Source organism: Podarcis muralis, chromosome 8 (assembly GCF_964188315.1).
Source record: "Podarcis muralis chromosome 8, rPodMur119.hap1.1, whole genome shotgun sequence".
NCBI classification, from domain to species: domain Eukaryota; kingdom Metazoa; phylum Chordata; class Lepidosauria; order Squamata; family Lacertidae; genus Podarcis; species Podarcis muralis.
The window spans coordinates 24,529,348-24,547,157 of record NC_135662.1 but is presented as its reverse complement, the minus strand read 5'-3'; the positions used below and the strand labels follow the sequence as shown (position 1 = coordinate 24,547,157).

The window sequence follows — 17,810 nt, the reverse complement described above, 5'->3', positions numbered from 1 at the left end:
TACTTTTTAAAAGATGATTGGATAATTCATTTAAGAGGATGGATTTATTATGCGACTGGCTGATTGCAAAGGAGAACATAATTAAACCTTTTCAATTAAGAGAATAATTATTAGCAAGAGGCAAATACGGTGACAAAACAGATATCCTCATAGTATTAATTTATACCACATGCATTCATAATCATAGAGCGCTGCTTTGGAGCACAGCCGAATAGTAATAGAATACATCCTTTGGTAACTGTCAGAAACGCCATGAATATTGGAGGCCCTTTGGAAACATTGTAAGTGTCTGACATTTACAAAGTTCCATTGTCAAATAATCAATTTTATCCCTATTTTCCAAGGCAGGCTCATAACTGTCCAAAATAAGCCTCTTTATACAACCATGTTACTTTCCAAGACATCTCAAGAGCCACCAACTGCTCTTTTCAACAAATGGCCCCACATTAAATATGATTTGTGTCAGCTTTTGACAAGCAAGGCTAGGACACATCTAAGACTGAGATAAAATGAAAGCTTTCTTTGATGTTTTCTTTAAGAACTATACTAACAAATCAGTTCATTCAAACGCACCAATCAGCAGCAGCAACAACAATCATTGCAACAGATGTTTTCATACCCCATCCCCATCTATAGCAATATTGTTGTTGTTGTTGTTTAGTCGTTTAGTCATGTCCGACTCTTCGTGACCCCATGGACCAGAGTACGCCAGGCACTTCTGTCCTGCACTGCCTCCCGCAGTTTAGTCAAACTCATACTGGTAGCTTCGAGAACACTGTCCAATCATCTCGTCCTCTGTCGTCCCCTTCTCCTTGTGCCCTCCATCTTTCCCAACATAAGGGTCTTTTCCAGGGAGTCTTCTCTTCTCATGAGGTGGCCAAAGTATTGGAGCCTCAGCTTCAGGATCTATAGCAATGTAGAATACTGTAAAATGTAAGACAGTCATAGTAATAGATTAAAATATAACAAAACACAGAGCAGTACACTGATCACTGTGCAGGCCAGAGAGATAGACAGACGATAGATAGATAGATAGATTAGATAGATAGATAGATAGATAGATAGATAGATAGATGATAGATAGATGATATAGATAGATAGATAGATAGATAGATAGATAGATAGATAGATAGATATAGATAGATATAGATAGATATAGATAGATATAGATAGAGATAGATAGATAGATAGATGATAGATAGATAGATAGATAGATAGATAGATAGATAGATAGATAGATGATAGATAGATAGATGATAGATGATAGATAGATAGATGATAGATAGATAGATAGATAGATGATAGATAGATAGATAGATAGATGATAGATAGATAGATAGATAGATAGATAGATAGATAGATAGATAGATAGATATAGATACTCAGATATGTTAATATTAAGAGGTGGAACCAAACCAAATGCCTACCCCATTCCTATGTGCAGTCTTAAATGGCTAGTTGTGTTGTGCAGCACTTTGCCATGTAGACATTCAGAAATACATGCTGCTATATGCCAAGGGACACAGGTGGCTCCGTGGTCTGAACCACTGAGCCTCTTGGGCTTGCCGATCAGGTCAGCAGTTCAAATTCCTGCGATGGAGTGAGCTCCCATTGCTGTGTTCAGCTCCTGCCAACATAGCAGTTTGAAAGTATGCCAGTGCAAGTAGATAAATAGGTACCGCTGCGGCAGGAGGTAAAGGGCGTTTCTGTGCGCTCTAGTTTCCGTCACGGTGTTCTGTTGCGCCAGAAGTGGTTCAGTCATGCTGGCCACAGGACCCAGAAAAACTACCTGCGGACAAATGCCGGCTCCCTCGGCCAGTAAAGCGAGATGAGTGCCGCAACCCCAGAGTTGTTCGCGACTGGACTTAACTGACAGGGGTCCTTACCTTTACCTTTAACCTTCCAGAGGTCCTTTACCTTTACCTTTATGCCAAGGTGAGCAGACAAAAAGCAATTTGCAAACTGATACATGGGCCAGTACATCACAAGGAGTCCACTTTGTTTCATGCAGTAAACAAATATGATTTTCAGTTTGGGGGGGAGTAGTAAAAGGTAAAGGTAAAGGACCCCTGGATGGTTAAATCCAGTCAAAGGCTACTATGTGGTGTGAATGAGTTTACTGCAGTGTCTTACTGCGAATTAGGACTATAGAACGGAGACTTAATAGTGAACCTGTTATGTTGCAGCTTCTCGTGAAGCTTGTTTGTATGCATGGGCAATTGTTGGTATGTGTGTGTTTTAAGCGAAGATAGCAGGAATTTTTCATCACACAAAAGCAAGTATGGTGTTTCCACCCCCTTCATGTCAGCACTGTTATATGTTTTTAAGAGGTGTGCAGTCAGGGAGAAGGAAATAGTGCAGAGGGTCATGAAAAGGAGGGGAGATAAGAATAGATGCAGGCAACGGACGCCTGGGGCAGAGAATTTGTTTGCTTTCTCAGAGTTTCTTCTGGAGATGCTTTGGCCTCTATACTACTTGCATTGGCCTAATTCTTCAGGCAGTAACATCAGCTGGAGGTGTGGGGGGGTCTAGGGAGAGAACAACCTGATAACCCCATTCTTGTGGTATTTGTCCACCAGTGCTAAAATGGGTGGAGGCACAGCATTTAAGAAGTCATAGCAAGTGTAATCTTAATAGAGCTTTCTGTTTCTGCAGCATTTTTTCCAGCCCTTTCAAAGCCCTTTCACGTGCACTCTTTACACACTTATCGACACTAAGTCAAATGTGGAGAACCTATGGCCCCCTCTTCTTCTATTCAGTTTCTTTGGGCTATTTTTACATATTGTGTTCTTGTGTACCACTTTTTTTGATCCGCAATGCAGTTTATATCAAAACAACATGTACCGACAGGAGTCATACACAAAAATATAAGAATACAATTAGAAACTCAAAATCATTCTAATCCTGTAAGAATATCTAGATTGCATTTCGTCCTCGTTTCTTTTCAAGCTACAAAACTTGCAGATCTGCATATTTTATTAGAAACCTGAGCAAGGTGATTATCATTTCACGACACACGAACAGAGGGAGAGGTGAGAAAAGCTACTGCAATGCTCTAATTAGCTGCAGAACTTCTAGACTTCCATGGTGACACACAAGTGTAGGTGTTACTGCTGGCATACTAGTAGAAAACTTAACAAAGGTGGCCAGTGTATTATTTTTTTGTCTTATGTACTGAGGAGACTAGCAAACAAACCAATTGCAATATTTAGCCACACATCTTGAAGGTAGGAAGTGCATCAATGAAAATGGGTACCAGAAAAAGGGCAAAGATTTGCTTAAAATTATATATGCTAATTTATACATATAGATGAAATTTAGAAATAACTACTATGATTTATGTGGAAAAGTCGTACATCTCAACATGGTGGGGAAATCAGTGACTAGATTATGTTGGCGCCAGCTCCATCTGCTGCCTAGGTGCAAACTGTCAATGGGTAACACCAATACCTCTTTCCCTTCTTAGGTCCCCCCCCCCCATTTATATTTAAATGGGAGTTAGAAATGATACCATTTAAGGCAGGGGTGGGCAATCTTTCCCCCAGCCAGATGCCACTGAATTACCAGTCGCATCAGCCTCAGCAAGCATGGTCAGTGTCCAGGGATGGTGGAAGTCATACTTCAACAACATCAGGGGCAGAGATTCTCCAACTCTGCTTTAAAGAGAGGTTGCCTTCAAACAGAGGACTATTCTCTGACAGCCCATTAAATATGGCTAACCCAAATAGCATGGTGAAGAGCACATCCCCAAATGATGGAGATATTCTGGTTGAAGGTAATATTCTCCTTATATTTGCATTGGGAAACCAGGTTCATGTGACTTGTTCATGCTCAGCTTGGCCTCGATTTCTGAGGCTAGCCCAGTTATGACACTTCCTTGAGTTTTAAAGGCTACAGGCAGGGTGGCAGTCGGCGAAACAGGAAGATGCCAATCTGCACTTGCATCATACACTGCCACCCCCTTACTGGAGTTGCATGTTTTCGGCTTCTGAGTCCTGGCAAGATCTTGCAAGAGACCTGCAAGATCCCATGGAGGTCTGTGGGGCTCTTGCAAAATTTCACTGGAACCCAGAAGCCACTGTCTCACTTCTCCGGCAGCTATAGTGGGGTACACCCGCAGAGGCGCCCCTTGAATTCTGCCGCCTGAGGCAGCTGCCACAGTCTGATCACGGATGGGTCGACCCTGCCTACCAGATAGATGTCGAAACCACGAGAGAGCTGCTTACCTTCAGTGCCAAATCTAAGCCATTAAAGTTGCATGAGTTGTAAATGAGTTGTGTTACTGAGGGCTTTTTGTATGCTGATCTTAGACTTGCAGTACTACTGTCAGTGGTAATGACAGTATTGATCAAGCATTGTATTTCAGGCAGAGGGGGTCAAAAATGATTTAAGATATACAGCAAATCTGTCTAGATGCTTCTGCTTGGATAAGCCCAAGCTGTAAAAATATAGTAGTTAAAATGCAAGCATTGTAATCATGTCTTGTGTTTTATTAATACTTCATAATAGCATTTGCACAAATTGCTTTCAGGGCCAGATCCAGTCCGTGAGCTGCCAGTTAGCCATCCCCATATTAGACTAATAAAAAAATCACTCATATGGGAGAGGTTTTGGGTAGAGAGAAAAGTGAGCAGCCAGAATTGGTATTATATATGGACACATTTCCACTTTGAATTCTTAGGATGCTTTCAAATGACCTGTTTAAAATGCATGTCAAGTTCTAATATTAACAAAAACTCACTTCAGATCTGAACAAAAAAAGGCCAAAAGTCGAAATCAGCCATATCGAAGCAATGGCGGTTCATGGCTTCCTGGGAGCTGAGAAATAATAAAGCATAACGAAAGTGCCAGTTGGTGAATTTTAACGACCTGTTAATTACTCTTCTTCTATACCTTGCTTCATGGCTTCCTGGGGCTAGGAGAGAGCTGTTCTCTACATCTGCAACACAGGAAGACCACACCTTGTTGCTTTCCAATCTATAGAACTTATGGAAAGCATAATAATAATATTACCGTTCTTTTACAGGGTACAAACGTGTACCACCAGACTCCACCATTAGCACTTCTATATTCCTGCATTTATTTTGTACATTTATATCCCGGTGTTCTTTCATCATGTAACTCAAAGAGGCATTGATAGGAGGACTGCCATTTATGCAGACCCAGACTTGCTTAAAATCAGGAGGGCAACTCCTTCATTTGTCCTAGATAACCCTTGTCCTAGATGACCCTTCCAACTCTACAATTCTATGATTCTATGGTTATGTTCTACCTTCATCGTTGGAGGCAATATGCTTCTGAATACCAGTTGCTGGGAATCAGACATGAGGAGAGTGCTGTTAATCTCATGCCTGCTTGCAGGCTTCCCATAGGCATCTGATTGACCCCTGTGAGAACAGGATGCTGGACTAGATAGCCCTTGGAGCCATCTCTGGGCATAAAAAGTACTACAGGTATGCAACATCAGCACCAGTAAAAAGCCTCTGTGTTTTGTCCCCCCCCCCCCAAAAAAATATTCATTTTATAACACAAATAAACAACACAAACAGAAAAACAAACAATACAAAAAAAATCTTGTCTTATCCTTATTTTTTCTAAACATCGTTAGGTGAGCTTCCCCAAGTCCCCCCATCTGATTTTCATTTTACCTCATCTTTAGCGGTTTACATATATCATATTTTTAACAATTTTTTTATCACACTTACTTTTACCACAATAGTCTTCACATTTTATCTTTTACAAATAATACTATTTTAAAATATACTATCTTCTACTTTTAACCCTACAGCCTGTATCCACTTCCAAAGCTATTCTAAGATTTAAATGTTAACATATTTTTTCAAATATTCTTTAAACTTCTTCCAATCTTCTTCCACCGTCTCTTCTCTCTGGTCTCGGAGTCTCCCAGTCAGTTCAGCAAGTTCCATATAGTCCATCATTTTCATCTGCCATTCTTCGATTGTTGGTAAATCTTATTTCTTCCAATTCTTCACTAGTAATATTCTCGCAGCTGTTGTGCCATACAGGAAAAAAAGTAACATCCTTTTTGGGGATTTCACCCCCCACTATACCAAGTAAAAAGGATTCTGGTTTCTTAATAAATGTGTTTTTCAACACTTTTTTCAGTTCATTATAAAATCTTTCCCAGAAGTCTTTTACCTTGGGGCACGTCCACCACATGTGGTAAAAGGTTCCTTCTTTTCCCTTACATTTCCATCATCTATGTAAAAAGCCTCTGTGTTGGCCAGAACTGGTGAACCATCCCTTTGAGGAAGGGCCATAGATCAGCCATTGAGCATCTGCTTTGCAAGCGGAAGGTCCCAATATCATTCCCCATCATCTCCAGGTAGGGCTGGGAGAGACTTCTGCCCGAAACCTTCTGCCAGTCAGTGCAGACAAAATGGAGCTAGATGAATCAGTTGGTCCGTAAGGCAGCTTCCTATGTCCTGCCTTTGTATGGTCAACAGAATTGTGCCTTCAGTTTGCTGTCCTCCATTTTACCAGATGATGCTACCAATCTTGGGGCCTTGGAGTGGAGAACGTGCTCTCCAGATTTGGATGTGGCTGCAATGCCCACAACCTGGCCCTGTCAGCAGGCAAGCAGAGAGTTAAGTAAGCTATACCATTTGACAAAATGTGTTGACTTATTTCCCCCACCCTGCTGTCATGTACTGTGGTGAGAGTGTCACATTGTACAGTCAGAGGCAGGAGCTCAGATCGTTGCCTGACGAAAGTGATTATCTCAGTGGACTGATATTTTAATGAGCTTGCATATTTGAATGAGTCCTCCAATATGAGGAGAGACGGAGGAAACAGCTGAGCCCACAGTTAATCTTTGGCTCATACAGTCACTCTTGACTTAAATTACCTAGGAGAATATAGCCTGATCGGAGCTTGTTTTGACAAACAGCAGTTATTTTTTCGCCGTCTGACAGGAAACGAAGGGCAGCAAAATTCATACAAATATACACTCTTAATACATTTCTAAAGTGTTTGCTGCCTCTGAGCTAGCAGAAGCAAAAATGCTTTCTGAAGGGGTTTGCGTTGCCTCACTCCCCCCCCCCCCAGCAGACTTCTTATACCTCACAGTTATTCATTCTGCTGAAATAAACTCTTAAAGGATGGTCTTCAGGAGGCAATGAACCCACTTTTCACATCTGAGATCTGTTTTGCCTTGTGTGTGTTTTCCCCCCATACTGGTTTCTCTCTGCAGAAAAGTTCTGTTTTTAAGGCATCTCCCAACATATGCTCAAAATTAACGGTTACAGTAATACATGAGGAATGATGGAGGGATGGGGTGGGTGAGGGGTGTAGCCATATCATGTGCTAAGGGTGGTTCATGTTCTTGGTTTCATATTAGAAACATATGCAAAGCATTACAAAAATGGATAACAATGAACTGATGCCGTGTTGCCAATAGCTTTCAAAAATCTACCATAATAAAACATTCTCTCTTTCTCTTTCTCATAATCTGTCCTCCTAAGTTAATATTAGCACTGTGAGATCCTTGGTTGCTTCTCCCACCATTGTGAGATGGAAACATATTATTTTTCATGCAACTCTCATCACCCAGGCTCAAATTGGCCCCTAAAAGACATCTAGCTGCCCTTATTCAGTTCCTGTTTTCATGTTTTATATGCAGAGATAATGTTTTAAAGTTGTGCTTTACAAGCGCCCATAATAGCAACAACATGAGCCAGATCCTCAGACTCTCATGACAGTGAGTAACTTTGCGAGCCATGTGTGGTGCTGTATACACCATTAAAAAGCAGGCTTTTCCTGACAGCACTCACCAAATGGTAACAGGGTTTTTTGCTAAACCCACAAATACATTACTGTGGCACGTAAGGTTGCTTTAAAAAAATAAAATCAGAGTAGTTGCTCAGTTGTGTGTGTGTAAAAGCCTGAATTTTGGTACTGGTTGCCAGATTTATCACTTCAGTAAAACTGGTAAGGGGAATTGTAATAGATGTCGGTAGAATAATTTTCACATGCTTGAAGCGTGTAACCCCCACAACACACACACACACAGCACACTAAGAAGTTAGGTTGTCCATGTCAATTTCCCAAATTCAGCATTCATAGAGAGCTACAATTTCTTCAGTTGCCATTCCACACACCGAGGTCCCGCTCCAAAGGCCTGGCAATTCCCTCACTGCGAGAAGTGAGGTTACAGGGAACCAGGCAGAGGGCCTTCTCAGTAGTGGCGCCCGCCCTGTGGAACACCCTCCCATCAGATGTCAAGGAAATAAACAACTATCTGACTTTTAGAAGACATCTGAAGACAGCCCTTTTTAGGGAAGCTTTTCATGTTTGATGTTTTCTCGTGTTTTTAATATTCTTTTGGGAGCTGCCCAGAGTGGCTGGGGAAACCCAGCTAGATGGGTGGGGTATAAATAATAAATTGTTGTTGTTGTTGTTGTTGTTTGTTGTTGTTGTTGTTATATAATGAAGGCATGTGTTGGAGGGCCGGGATCAAGGCCAGCTAAGTCATGAGTTGAACTCAGACATTCATCTCAGGTGGCATATATGCTACTGCTGGCCTTGACCAACAGAAGCCTCATATGGAGAGCAACATCCTGCTGCAACCATGTGACGCTCCTTCTCCTCCATTCTGCCACAAGGTGGGCCCTTCTTCAGAGCAGTGCATTCTGGGTGAAGCAAGTGAGAGACTGCCTGTGCCGCCACTGCTTTGACACAGCGGCTAGAAATTTCATTTAAGCATAGGCAAAAATGAAGTTTAAACAAAACTTCTAGCCGTTGTGGCAGCACAGACGGTCTCTCAGCTGCCTGGCCCAGAATGCAACACTCTTGAGGGAGGACTCTACCTTGCCTATTTCTTAGACCATGGAATGGATGAGAAGGAAAGATGGTTTCTGATGGTTTCTGCCCTTGCAGGGGCAAAGGGGGGGGGGCAAGGCAGGATGTGCAGCAGCACTACTAACCACTAACATCCAGGGAGGGAGGAAGATGAGGCAGAAAGAGCAGGAGAAGAGATAAGGAGAGATAAGAAGAGATAAGGAGGAAGAAGGGGTGGTGAGGGCAGCTGCCACCACCTCAGCTAGCACAGATTCCCACCAAAAGATTGGCGGGGTATAAATATATTATTATTATTATTATTATTATTATTATTATTATTATTATTATTATTATTACAGATATCCATTGGAACATCTGTATGAGGTCCCTTTGCATGTAACTTCTTACAGTCATTCTCACAAACATGTGTAGGTTGGGGCAGAGATTGTGCCACCTCTCATTGTCATCATGCTGTGTAAATGGACAACAGAGCAGGACTCTGATGTAGCAAAGTTGCTAAGGGACTGAGCTATGAACTAGGAAGTCCTCACTTCAGTTTCATTTCAGCCATGAACGATGAATGTGGGCAAGCAGGGAGGTAGTATGCAGTCCCTAAATTAACAAGTGGGATAAAAAAAAAGTTGAAAATCTACCTTAAATCATACCAGTTTGCATTCTGTCTTGATTATTGAGGTAATGCACATACAGTGGTACCTCAGGCTACATACGCTTCAGGTTACATACGCTTCAGGTTACAGACTCCACTAACCCAGAAATAGTACCTCAGGTTATGAACTTTGCTTCAGGATGAGAACAGAAATTGTGCTCCGACGGCGTGGCAGCAGCAGGAGGCCCCATTAGCTAAAGTGGTGCTTTAGGTTAAGAACAGTTTCAGGTTAAGAACAGACCTCCAGAACGAATTAAGTACTTAACCCGAGGTACCATGGGGACTGTAGTTTGTTAAGGGTCCTGATCTCAAAGACCTACAATTCCCAGCACCCTTCCCAGGATTCTCCATGACTGTTAAAGTTGTGTTCGTGCTTTGAATGTATGATGTGGATGTAGCCAGAGTTGTTGCAGCATAGCTCTCTCTCTATGGCACTCTGGTTTATATGTATTTCAGATTTATCGTGATGTTTGGAATGCACCCCAAGCGTTTAGAGAAAAAGAGATTATGCTACACAGTTCAAACCTAGATTCTTAGGATTCCATTGCTAATTCTGTGGCGTTCTGTAGAATGGCACTTATTTCCTGGCCACTAGGCGCGCGCGCACACACACACACACACACACACACACACACACACACACACGTATTATAACTTTGGGACTGTATATGACTTCTTCTGTCATCGATAAACAATAGCGTTTTTGCAGCACACTGATGGAACAAAAGCTAGATTTAGCAAGTGACATGCCCACAACACTTTGAAATTGAGTGGCCTACTTCATAAAGGATGGACTTCTGTTTGGAGGAATCCTCTGTTTGAACGGCTGTCTGGTCCTTTAAAGATAAAGAACCATAGGAACAGATAACAGGTCCTTGAAATTGCCCATCTACAGTTAGCACCTGGGCATCAGACTGTTCATAGTCTTTCCCCCATTATGGTGAGATGCATTGTATTTCTATTAAAATTATAGTAGTTATTTCTAAATTTGCACCTCTACATATCAGTCAGCATTTTATGCAAATGTGAGCCCTCTCTTTTGGTGATGCGTTTCCTCTTTTTCAGTGATATGTAAGTGTGGCCACCATACCTTGGAAGGCTTTAAGTTGCACAGCCATTTGCTGGGATCCAGCTAAGGCTTATGCCATTGCCTAAGAGCTGTGATCCACTAGGTGAATGGAACAGAGCTCACTTGCCAGGAGCACTCTTCAAGAAGCACACATGCACCCCAGTCTCCTTGTTGGAAATAATAATTGAGGAAACTTGCCTCATTGCCATAGAGGTATCAGCAACCCACTTTCACTCTGACGCAGCCAGACTTCATCCCTGCCTTCCAAAGGATCTTAACCAATGGCTGCTGAAATGTCAGTTTGGAGGTGACAAATTTGGGTGCTTGTGCCATAGTAAACGGTGGTGTTAAAAAAAACAAAAAAACAACCTGCACACCTCCTTATGCTGTTAAGAGAGATAAGTTCTATGTCTCCTTAACCATGTCTGATTTATGGCTACTACAGTGCAGAGGCACACAGAACGGCTAATTGCCTACCTTCCTTTTCGAAACTGAATATACCTGCTTGGGTGGTCAGAAAGGAAAGAATGAAAGAAAATGAAACACCTAAAGCCAGTCTTCAAATTAACCTCTCAAGGGGTCCGCAGATTTCAGCAGAGTATATTCTTCCGTGATGAAGTCACTCGATTTGGTAATAACTACTTGCCTCAGAATATTATTGCAAGGCTGATTTTAATGAATGTTTGTGTAGAAGTTGGAGGAGATATGTGTGAAGTACTTAATTATATCTCAGTGATTGTTTAATAAGTGATGCCAGAAATATTGTGCATGGCCCAGAAAAGCAAAGGGGTGCTCATCATTTATTTTACCCAATGCAATCTTCAAACTGCTTCACAATCTCTTTCCCTCTGCCCTTTTCTGGGTTACAGCCTTCCTGTCTGATCCGAAGGCACAGACGTGCAACTTGTCAATGTTATTTAGACACATTCCCTATCAATAGCTCCCCACAGTCAGCCTGACAGTGACCTTCAGATTACCTTAAATTAAGAAAAAGAAACTGGAGATTTGTCAATGGTGCAAGAAAGCAAAGCTGCCTCCAAAAGTAGGAACATGTTTTTTAAACACAAAGAGGGCATTTTTGGTGTTGGCACCTTGGCTGTGAAATTCTCTCCCTAGAGATACTCACTTGGTGACTGCTGCAGGGTCATTTCAGTGCCAGGCAATTGCTTCTTTATATTGTCTTAAGGACTTTTAAGACGTACCTCAACCTTACACCCTCCAGATGTTGGGCTACAACTTGCATCAGCCCCAACCAGGCACCAGGTTGTGGGAGGCTGTTTTAAATGTTATCACACACCACCCCAATCTCTGAGAAGTGCAAGATTCCAGGGGTTCCGGGCACTTACCCCAGATTTGGTTTCCTCGAAAGGAGAGACAGCAGGGACTGTGTTGTCTTTATGATATATGGTTTATTGACATATATATATACAATCTGTCCCTATGGTGCAGGGGCTCACAGCATTAACACCCCAAAGAGAGTCTTGCTTCTCCCACAACCACAGCTTTGGATTTCACCCACAATCAGGCATGGCTCTGTCTCTCAGCTGCCCAGCCTGCAGCCTCCAGCCTCCAGCCTCTACCATCAAAGCTTGCATATGCAACTCGGGCCTTTGTGTTTCTAACTAATAGAGAGTTCAATGGGAGGAGCACCCACTTGTCCTCTGGCACCAAACCACTTCCTTTGTTACCTTAACAGCCTATACTTAGGCCATTACCTCACCAGGAAGCTAGCCTGGCTATTCCAAGAATTGAATCCATTCCAGAAATTGAATCCATGCTGGATCCAGGAATTGGAAGGGACTCAAGCATGTAGTCTACCCCTCCCAACTCACAACAATATTTTAAATTATTCTTCAGATCTGCTCTTGTATTGTTTTACAGTCGAGTTTTGCATCATGAAATTTTATTGATGCTGCAAGGCTTTTACAGTACAAGCCTCCCAGAGAATGTTCTCTGTAAATAAGTATGCAAGTAAATAATAAAGCAAGTTTCTCTTTTCGCAGCTCTTATGCCAGAACCTCACACTGCTGTTTAAACTCTGAGGCTTTTCAAAAGCCACTTTGCAAGTTCAATAACGCTGCTCAATAGGCTGATCTCTCATAACAACTATGTCACACTGGCTGAGCTCTTCTGCACTGCATCCATTGTGCTCTCTTACTCGTAACACCTTATTCAAAGCGCCTCACATTGTAATCCACACATAAACCCAATAAAATAGGTTGTTTATTATCCTTGTATGGTAGATGCAGGGTGGACACTATGAAACACGGGTTGCCCAATGAGTTCACAGCTATGGGAAGCAGCCAGTCAAGACACAAGTTTAAAGGAGCAACGGGCAGTTTGCCAGGACATGGTCTCCCCACAGGCAACCAAAATGATTAAGGGGTTGGAGCAACTCCATTGTGAGGAAAGGTCTGGCGAGTAGCGGACATGATCAATGTGTATAAAATGATGCATTGTGTGAAGAGAGCTTTTTTCCCTCCCTCCCTCTTAAAATATGAGCACTAGGGACATGTAATGAAGCTGAATGATTAAAGATTGAAAATTTTTTCCTGCACACAGTGCATAGATAAACTATGGCATTCGCTCCCACAAGGAGGTAGCGATGGCCACCAATTTGGATGGTCTTCCTTGAAGACAGATGGGTAAGATGCAGAGGGGATGAGAAAGGAGGGAGCACTTCTGTAGTGGTTTGGAGTTACTCGTGCGTAAACCGACCCTGTTTGGGTGCTTGGTTCCCTGGTTAAACCCTTCGGACTGCGCAGCCCATCTCCGCTTGACTGCCTCAGTCACTGGCAGAATCTGTCTGTGGGCGTTTCTTAAACCTCTGCCAGCATAAAAGCTGTTTGACACCTAATCGTCTCCACCTCTCATTGCGCGGGAGTCTCCTGAGCAGGGTGGGCGTGGGTAGCGGAGTGCCTGGGCTCTCTTCACTGACTTCCAGGGAAGAATCCCGGAGCCCTTCAACCTCCTCTTCCCCTTGCTCTCCTGGACTCTTGGTGTAACGCGTATTTCCTTCCCCTTCCACCGAGCTGAGTCTCCCCCTTGTGCTAGGACCTTCACCTGCAGAATCTGAGACCCTCTCCTTCTCCCGTGTCTCTGATGTCAGTTCCCTGACAACTTCAGTTAGTCTCTCGTCCATGTTCCAACAAGGCCCAATTCGTTGGAGCGGCAGTGCTGCATATGAACTGAGCCCTAGCCATTACAATGCTGTCATTCTCCACTCAAAATTTCTGGTTCACACACATTTCCTGTCTAACTGCATGGCAGTGGTAGTGCAGGAAGTGAAACGGTTACCAAAACAATGTCCTCCTTAAAATTGGTCTTTGCAGACCCAAGGTTTTCGCTTTATGTCTTTCAGGAGAACATCTCCAACTTTGACATGGTGATGGAGTCTGATGAGGGAACATTTATGCCCACTGGCCTGGCTTTCACAGGCAGTGATAAAGCTCGTGACATCATGAAGGAGATCATGAAGTTGCTGAAGCCCATCAATGTTACTGATGTCTTTGAAAACGGTGAAGGAACAGACATTAATTACTGGATACATGATGGAATACCAGGTGAGATTCCTGAGTGAGTTGTGGAAATTGCTCAGTTGTTCCTACTGCTTTCCCCTCTTTTTCATTTGTCTTCCTTTGTGGCAACCCCAGGTTTTGACAATGACTTTTCTTGAACAGCTCCGTACCAGAAATGAAACATGTACACATATCCCAGAGCTAACCTACAGAAGCTTGGGTATAACGTGTGCTTGATCTTCTCTTTGGAAAAGTTATAGATGATGTGTGGGCAGTGTGCCTACAATCTTCTTTTAAGCTTTAGGCTTTATAATAATCTTTCCTAGAGCAGTGGACTAAAAATAGCAGAGCATTCCCTCTGCTTAAATGTAAGTGGGGGCAGACACACAAACCAAAAATAATGCATTGAAATACAGTCTGTGTTTCCTCCTTTATTTGCATTAGATAGTTGGCTGGAAGGAGGGTTCACACTCCCCATTGGGCGCAATCCACTCCTGTACTTCCAGTTACAATCATAAGCTTTCTTTACAAACATACAACAGAGCATGAATGGAGGGAAGGAGGCATTCTTTCAGAAGAGGGGCTCCTCCAGAGAGTCATGGGACAATCTCTGAATGGATCCCAATTTCAGCTAACTCCGTTTAGAAGTTCTCAGCATTCTCTTTCGCTCAAACCACCAACCACTGTTTCTAACACCTACACCCATCTACCCTCTCCCAAAAGCCCCTCTTCAGATGTTCAGCCTCGTGGAATAAAGGGAGAGCAGGAACGAGCCATTGGCTCACCCGCTCCATCACATCCCCACCATTGACCATCACCTTCCACATGTTGAGGAGATGATCTTCTGCAAAAGGAGCTTTCCCTACTCTTGGAGGTTTGCTGCTTGGTTTAGAATGTCAGAAGATCAGGGTTCTAAGTTGCATATGGAGTCTCCGTGAGTACAGAAGACTTCCTACTGCAAACATTCGGCCCTCCAAGTAATGGAAGGCAGCAGGGCCAGACAGAGGGGTGATCAGGACTAGTGTTCCCACTCTCCCTTATGAAAGTCTAATCACATGGAGGTTGTGAATACCTGAACAGGGCTTGGGAGTCTCATTACAAAACAAAACCAGAGCTATCAGAAGGCCATCTCGAAAAAATCAGCTCCTGTTGATAAAACACCATTTGACCATCCCACCCTCACCTACTCAGTGGTTTTACGCAAACCTTTTCTACTGCATTATATCTTTAGCTATTACAAAAGGTTTCTCTGTTACAATTATTTTGTCATTTTTCTTCTGCTGCTTTTATCTCAAATCCTGCCCACAATTTCATTTGACTGTAATATTTTTTTATATAGTCCACGAAAGGCCTCTGTTCTCCATTAAAAAGTTCATCATTTTGATCTCTTAATTTTGCTTTCAGCTTTGCCATTTCCACATAGTCCATTACTTTCAAGAGCCATTCCTCCTCCGTTGGAACCTTCTTTTCTTTCCATTTCTGTGCATATAATATTCTAGCCACTTTTGTCACATACATAAATGACCATCCTGAACTATTTACCTGCAGACGAAGGTTTTGTTGTTGTTTAGTCGTTTAGTCGTGTCTGACTCTTCGTGACCCCATGGACCAGAGCACGCCAGGCACTCCTGCATTCCACTGCCTCCTGCAGTTTGGTCAGACTCATGTTTGTAGCTTCGATAACACTGTCCAACCATCTCGCCCTCTGTCATCCCCTTCCCCTTGTGCCCTCAATCTTTCCCAGCATCAGAGTCTTTTCCAGGGAGTCTTCTCTTCTCATGAGGTGGCCAAAGTATTGGAGTCTCAGCTTCAGGATCTGTCCTTCCAGTGAGCACTCAGGACTGATTTCCTTAAGAGTGGATAGGTTTGATCTTCTTGCAGTCCATGGGACTCTCAAGAGTCTCCTCCAGCACCATAATTCAAAAGCATCAATTCTTTGGCAATCAGCCTTCTTGATGGTCCAGCTCTCACTTCCATACATCACTACTGGGAAAACCATGGCTTTAACTATACGGACGAAAGTTTACCAGCCAGCAATTTTAACAGTCTTTTTCCTTCTCCCACTAGCCCTGAAGGCTTTCCATGCGAGCTCAGCTGCACCAAGCAGCGTGGTTGGGCAGCTGCCATGGTCCCTTCTTCTCCTGTTCCGCTTTGCTGCTACTTTTTGCCATACTTGTTCAGGCTATCACCACTGCCTTCTCCTCTCCATGCCCAGTGTGTGCTGCAGGGAGGTCCCACCTGTCTGCTGGTCCACTGGGAGCATAGATTTATAAGATGCAGTTTGGGAAGATGAAAGAAGAGCCACAGCCTCCCAACACAATGGGGAATCCCACAGGCAGGATAGGGGTGGGGGCGTGCCAAGGACGCACATCAAACTTAGAGCCACCTCAATTAGAGCCGCCTCTTCCCTCTCTAATGCTACAATACACAGTAAGTGTTGGAACAATGCATGGAGTATCTGCTTTGTTTGTCTGGCAGACCCTCCTCAAAGGGCTCATGTTGCTTCAAATTACACCATGCATATTCTGTCCAAGAGAAAAAGCTTTGAACGTCTTGGCGCAGTTCACATGCCGCTCAGCTGCAAACAGGCCAGGGGAATACTTATGGTATGTAATACCAAGGCAGCTAATTGTACGTATTCTAACAGCTTGCACGATTGCATCCAATTTAAGCATGCCGTGAAATGTCGACACTTCATCATTTCCATTTAAATATATTCCTGAAAATTCGCTCTGCTACTTCGATGAAAGTCATTTCCCCCCCTTTTCTTCCCTGTTCTTCTTTTTAATCTTACGGTCTTGTTATCAACAAGAGCTATTTTGGTCACAAATTCAATCACAGGAATTTAGTTCTCTTATAATTGACTAATTAGCTGTGTTAGGGTCATGCAGCTTCTGTTCCCAGTTTTGAAATCTACCTCCTCCTCTTTTGGCACAGGCAATTCGTCTTTCCCTCTTTTCACAGTTATCAGACCTGCAAACCAAATATATATTTTAGCCATGGCTCTCTTTTGCCTATTTTCCTAAGCCTTGGACACTATTTTGCATCATGCATTACTCGATATTTTGTGTGAGTTGATATAGGATGGATTATACAGGTGAATAGATATAGGATGGATTATACAGGTTTCAAAGAAATGCCCAGAGCAGCTGGGGTAACCCAGTCAGATGGGCAGCATATAAATAATAATTTTTTATTATTATTCAAATAATAATAATAATAATATACGTGCACAAATATAATCAGTGTTTAAATTTGTTGGTTATTGTTGTTGATTAAATTTCTGTGCTCCCTTTCATCTGAGGATCACAGGGTGGTTTACAATATAAAAACACAAAAATGCACAGCATGGTAATAAAAAAAAAAATACCCTCTCACGCAGTTTAAAAGGTTATATTACATTTATAATCCATCTTTCCTGCAAGGAGCTCAAGGTGGTATGCATCATAGGTGTCAACTCTTGGGGGCTGGGGTCCACCTTGGCCCACCTTGGTGCAGTGAGGGGGCAGCAGTGGAGGGCGGATTAGGTCGAGCCTGCCCACAATGTTTTGTTCAAGATGGCACCACTGGTTTCTGCCCCTCCACATTTTATCTACAGTGCAACACCCTGTGCGGGAGGTTAGGCTGCCAGACTGTGACTGGCCCTAGTGAGCTACATGCCCAAGTGGGGATTTGGACCCCGGTCTCCCAGATCCTAGTCCAGCACTCTGACTACAGCACCATTGTCATCCTTGCATCTTACTCATGGGCAGCATTT

At 42.9% G+C, this 17,810-nt stretch overlaps 1 protein-coding gene across 5 annotated transcripts in view; it reads left to right on the top strand.

Moving 5' to 3' along the window:
* Positions 1–17,810, top strand: part of CPQ (carboxypeptidase Q) — a 160,818-nt gene that overhangs the window by 116,050 nt on the left and 26,958 nt on the right. For all 5 annotated transcript variants that reach the window (XM_077932831.1, XM_077932833.1, XM_077932834.1 and 2 more), the window contains one exon: positions 13,897–14,098. In XM_077932831.1, the coding sequence (XP_077788957.1) occupies positions 13,897–14,098 (202 nt within the window). The remainder of the gene's footprint in view (positions 1–13,896; positions 14,099–17,810) is intronic.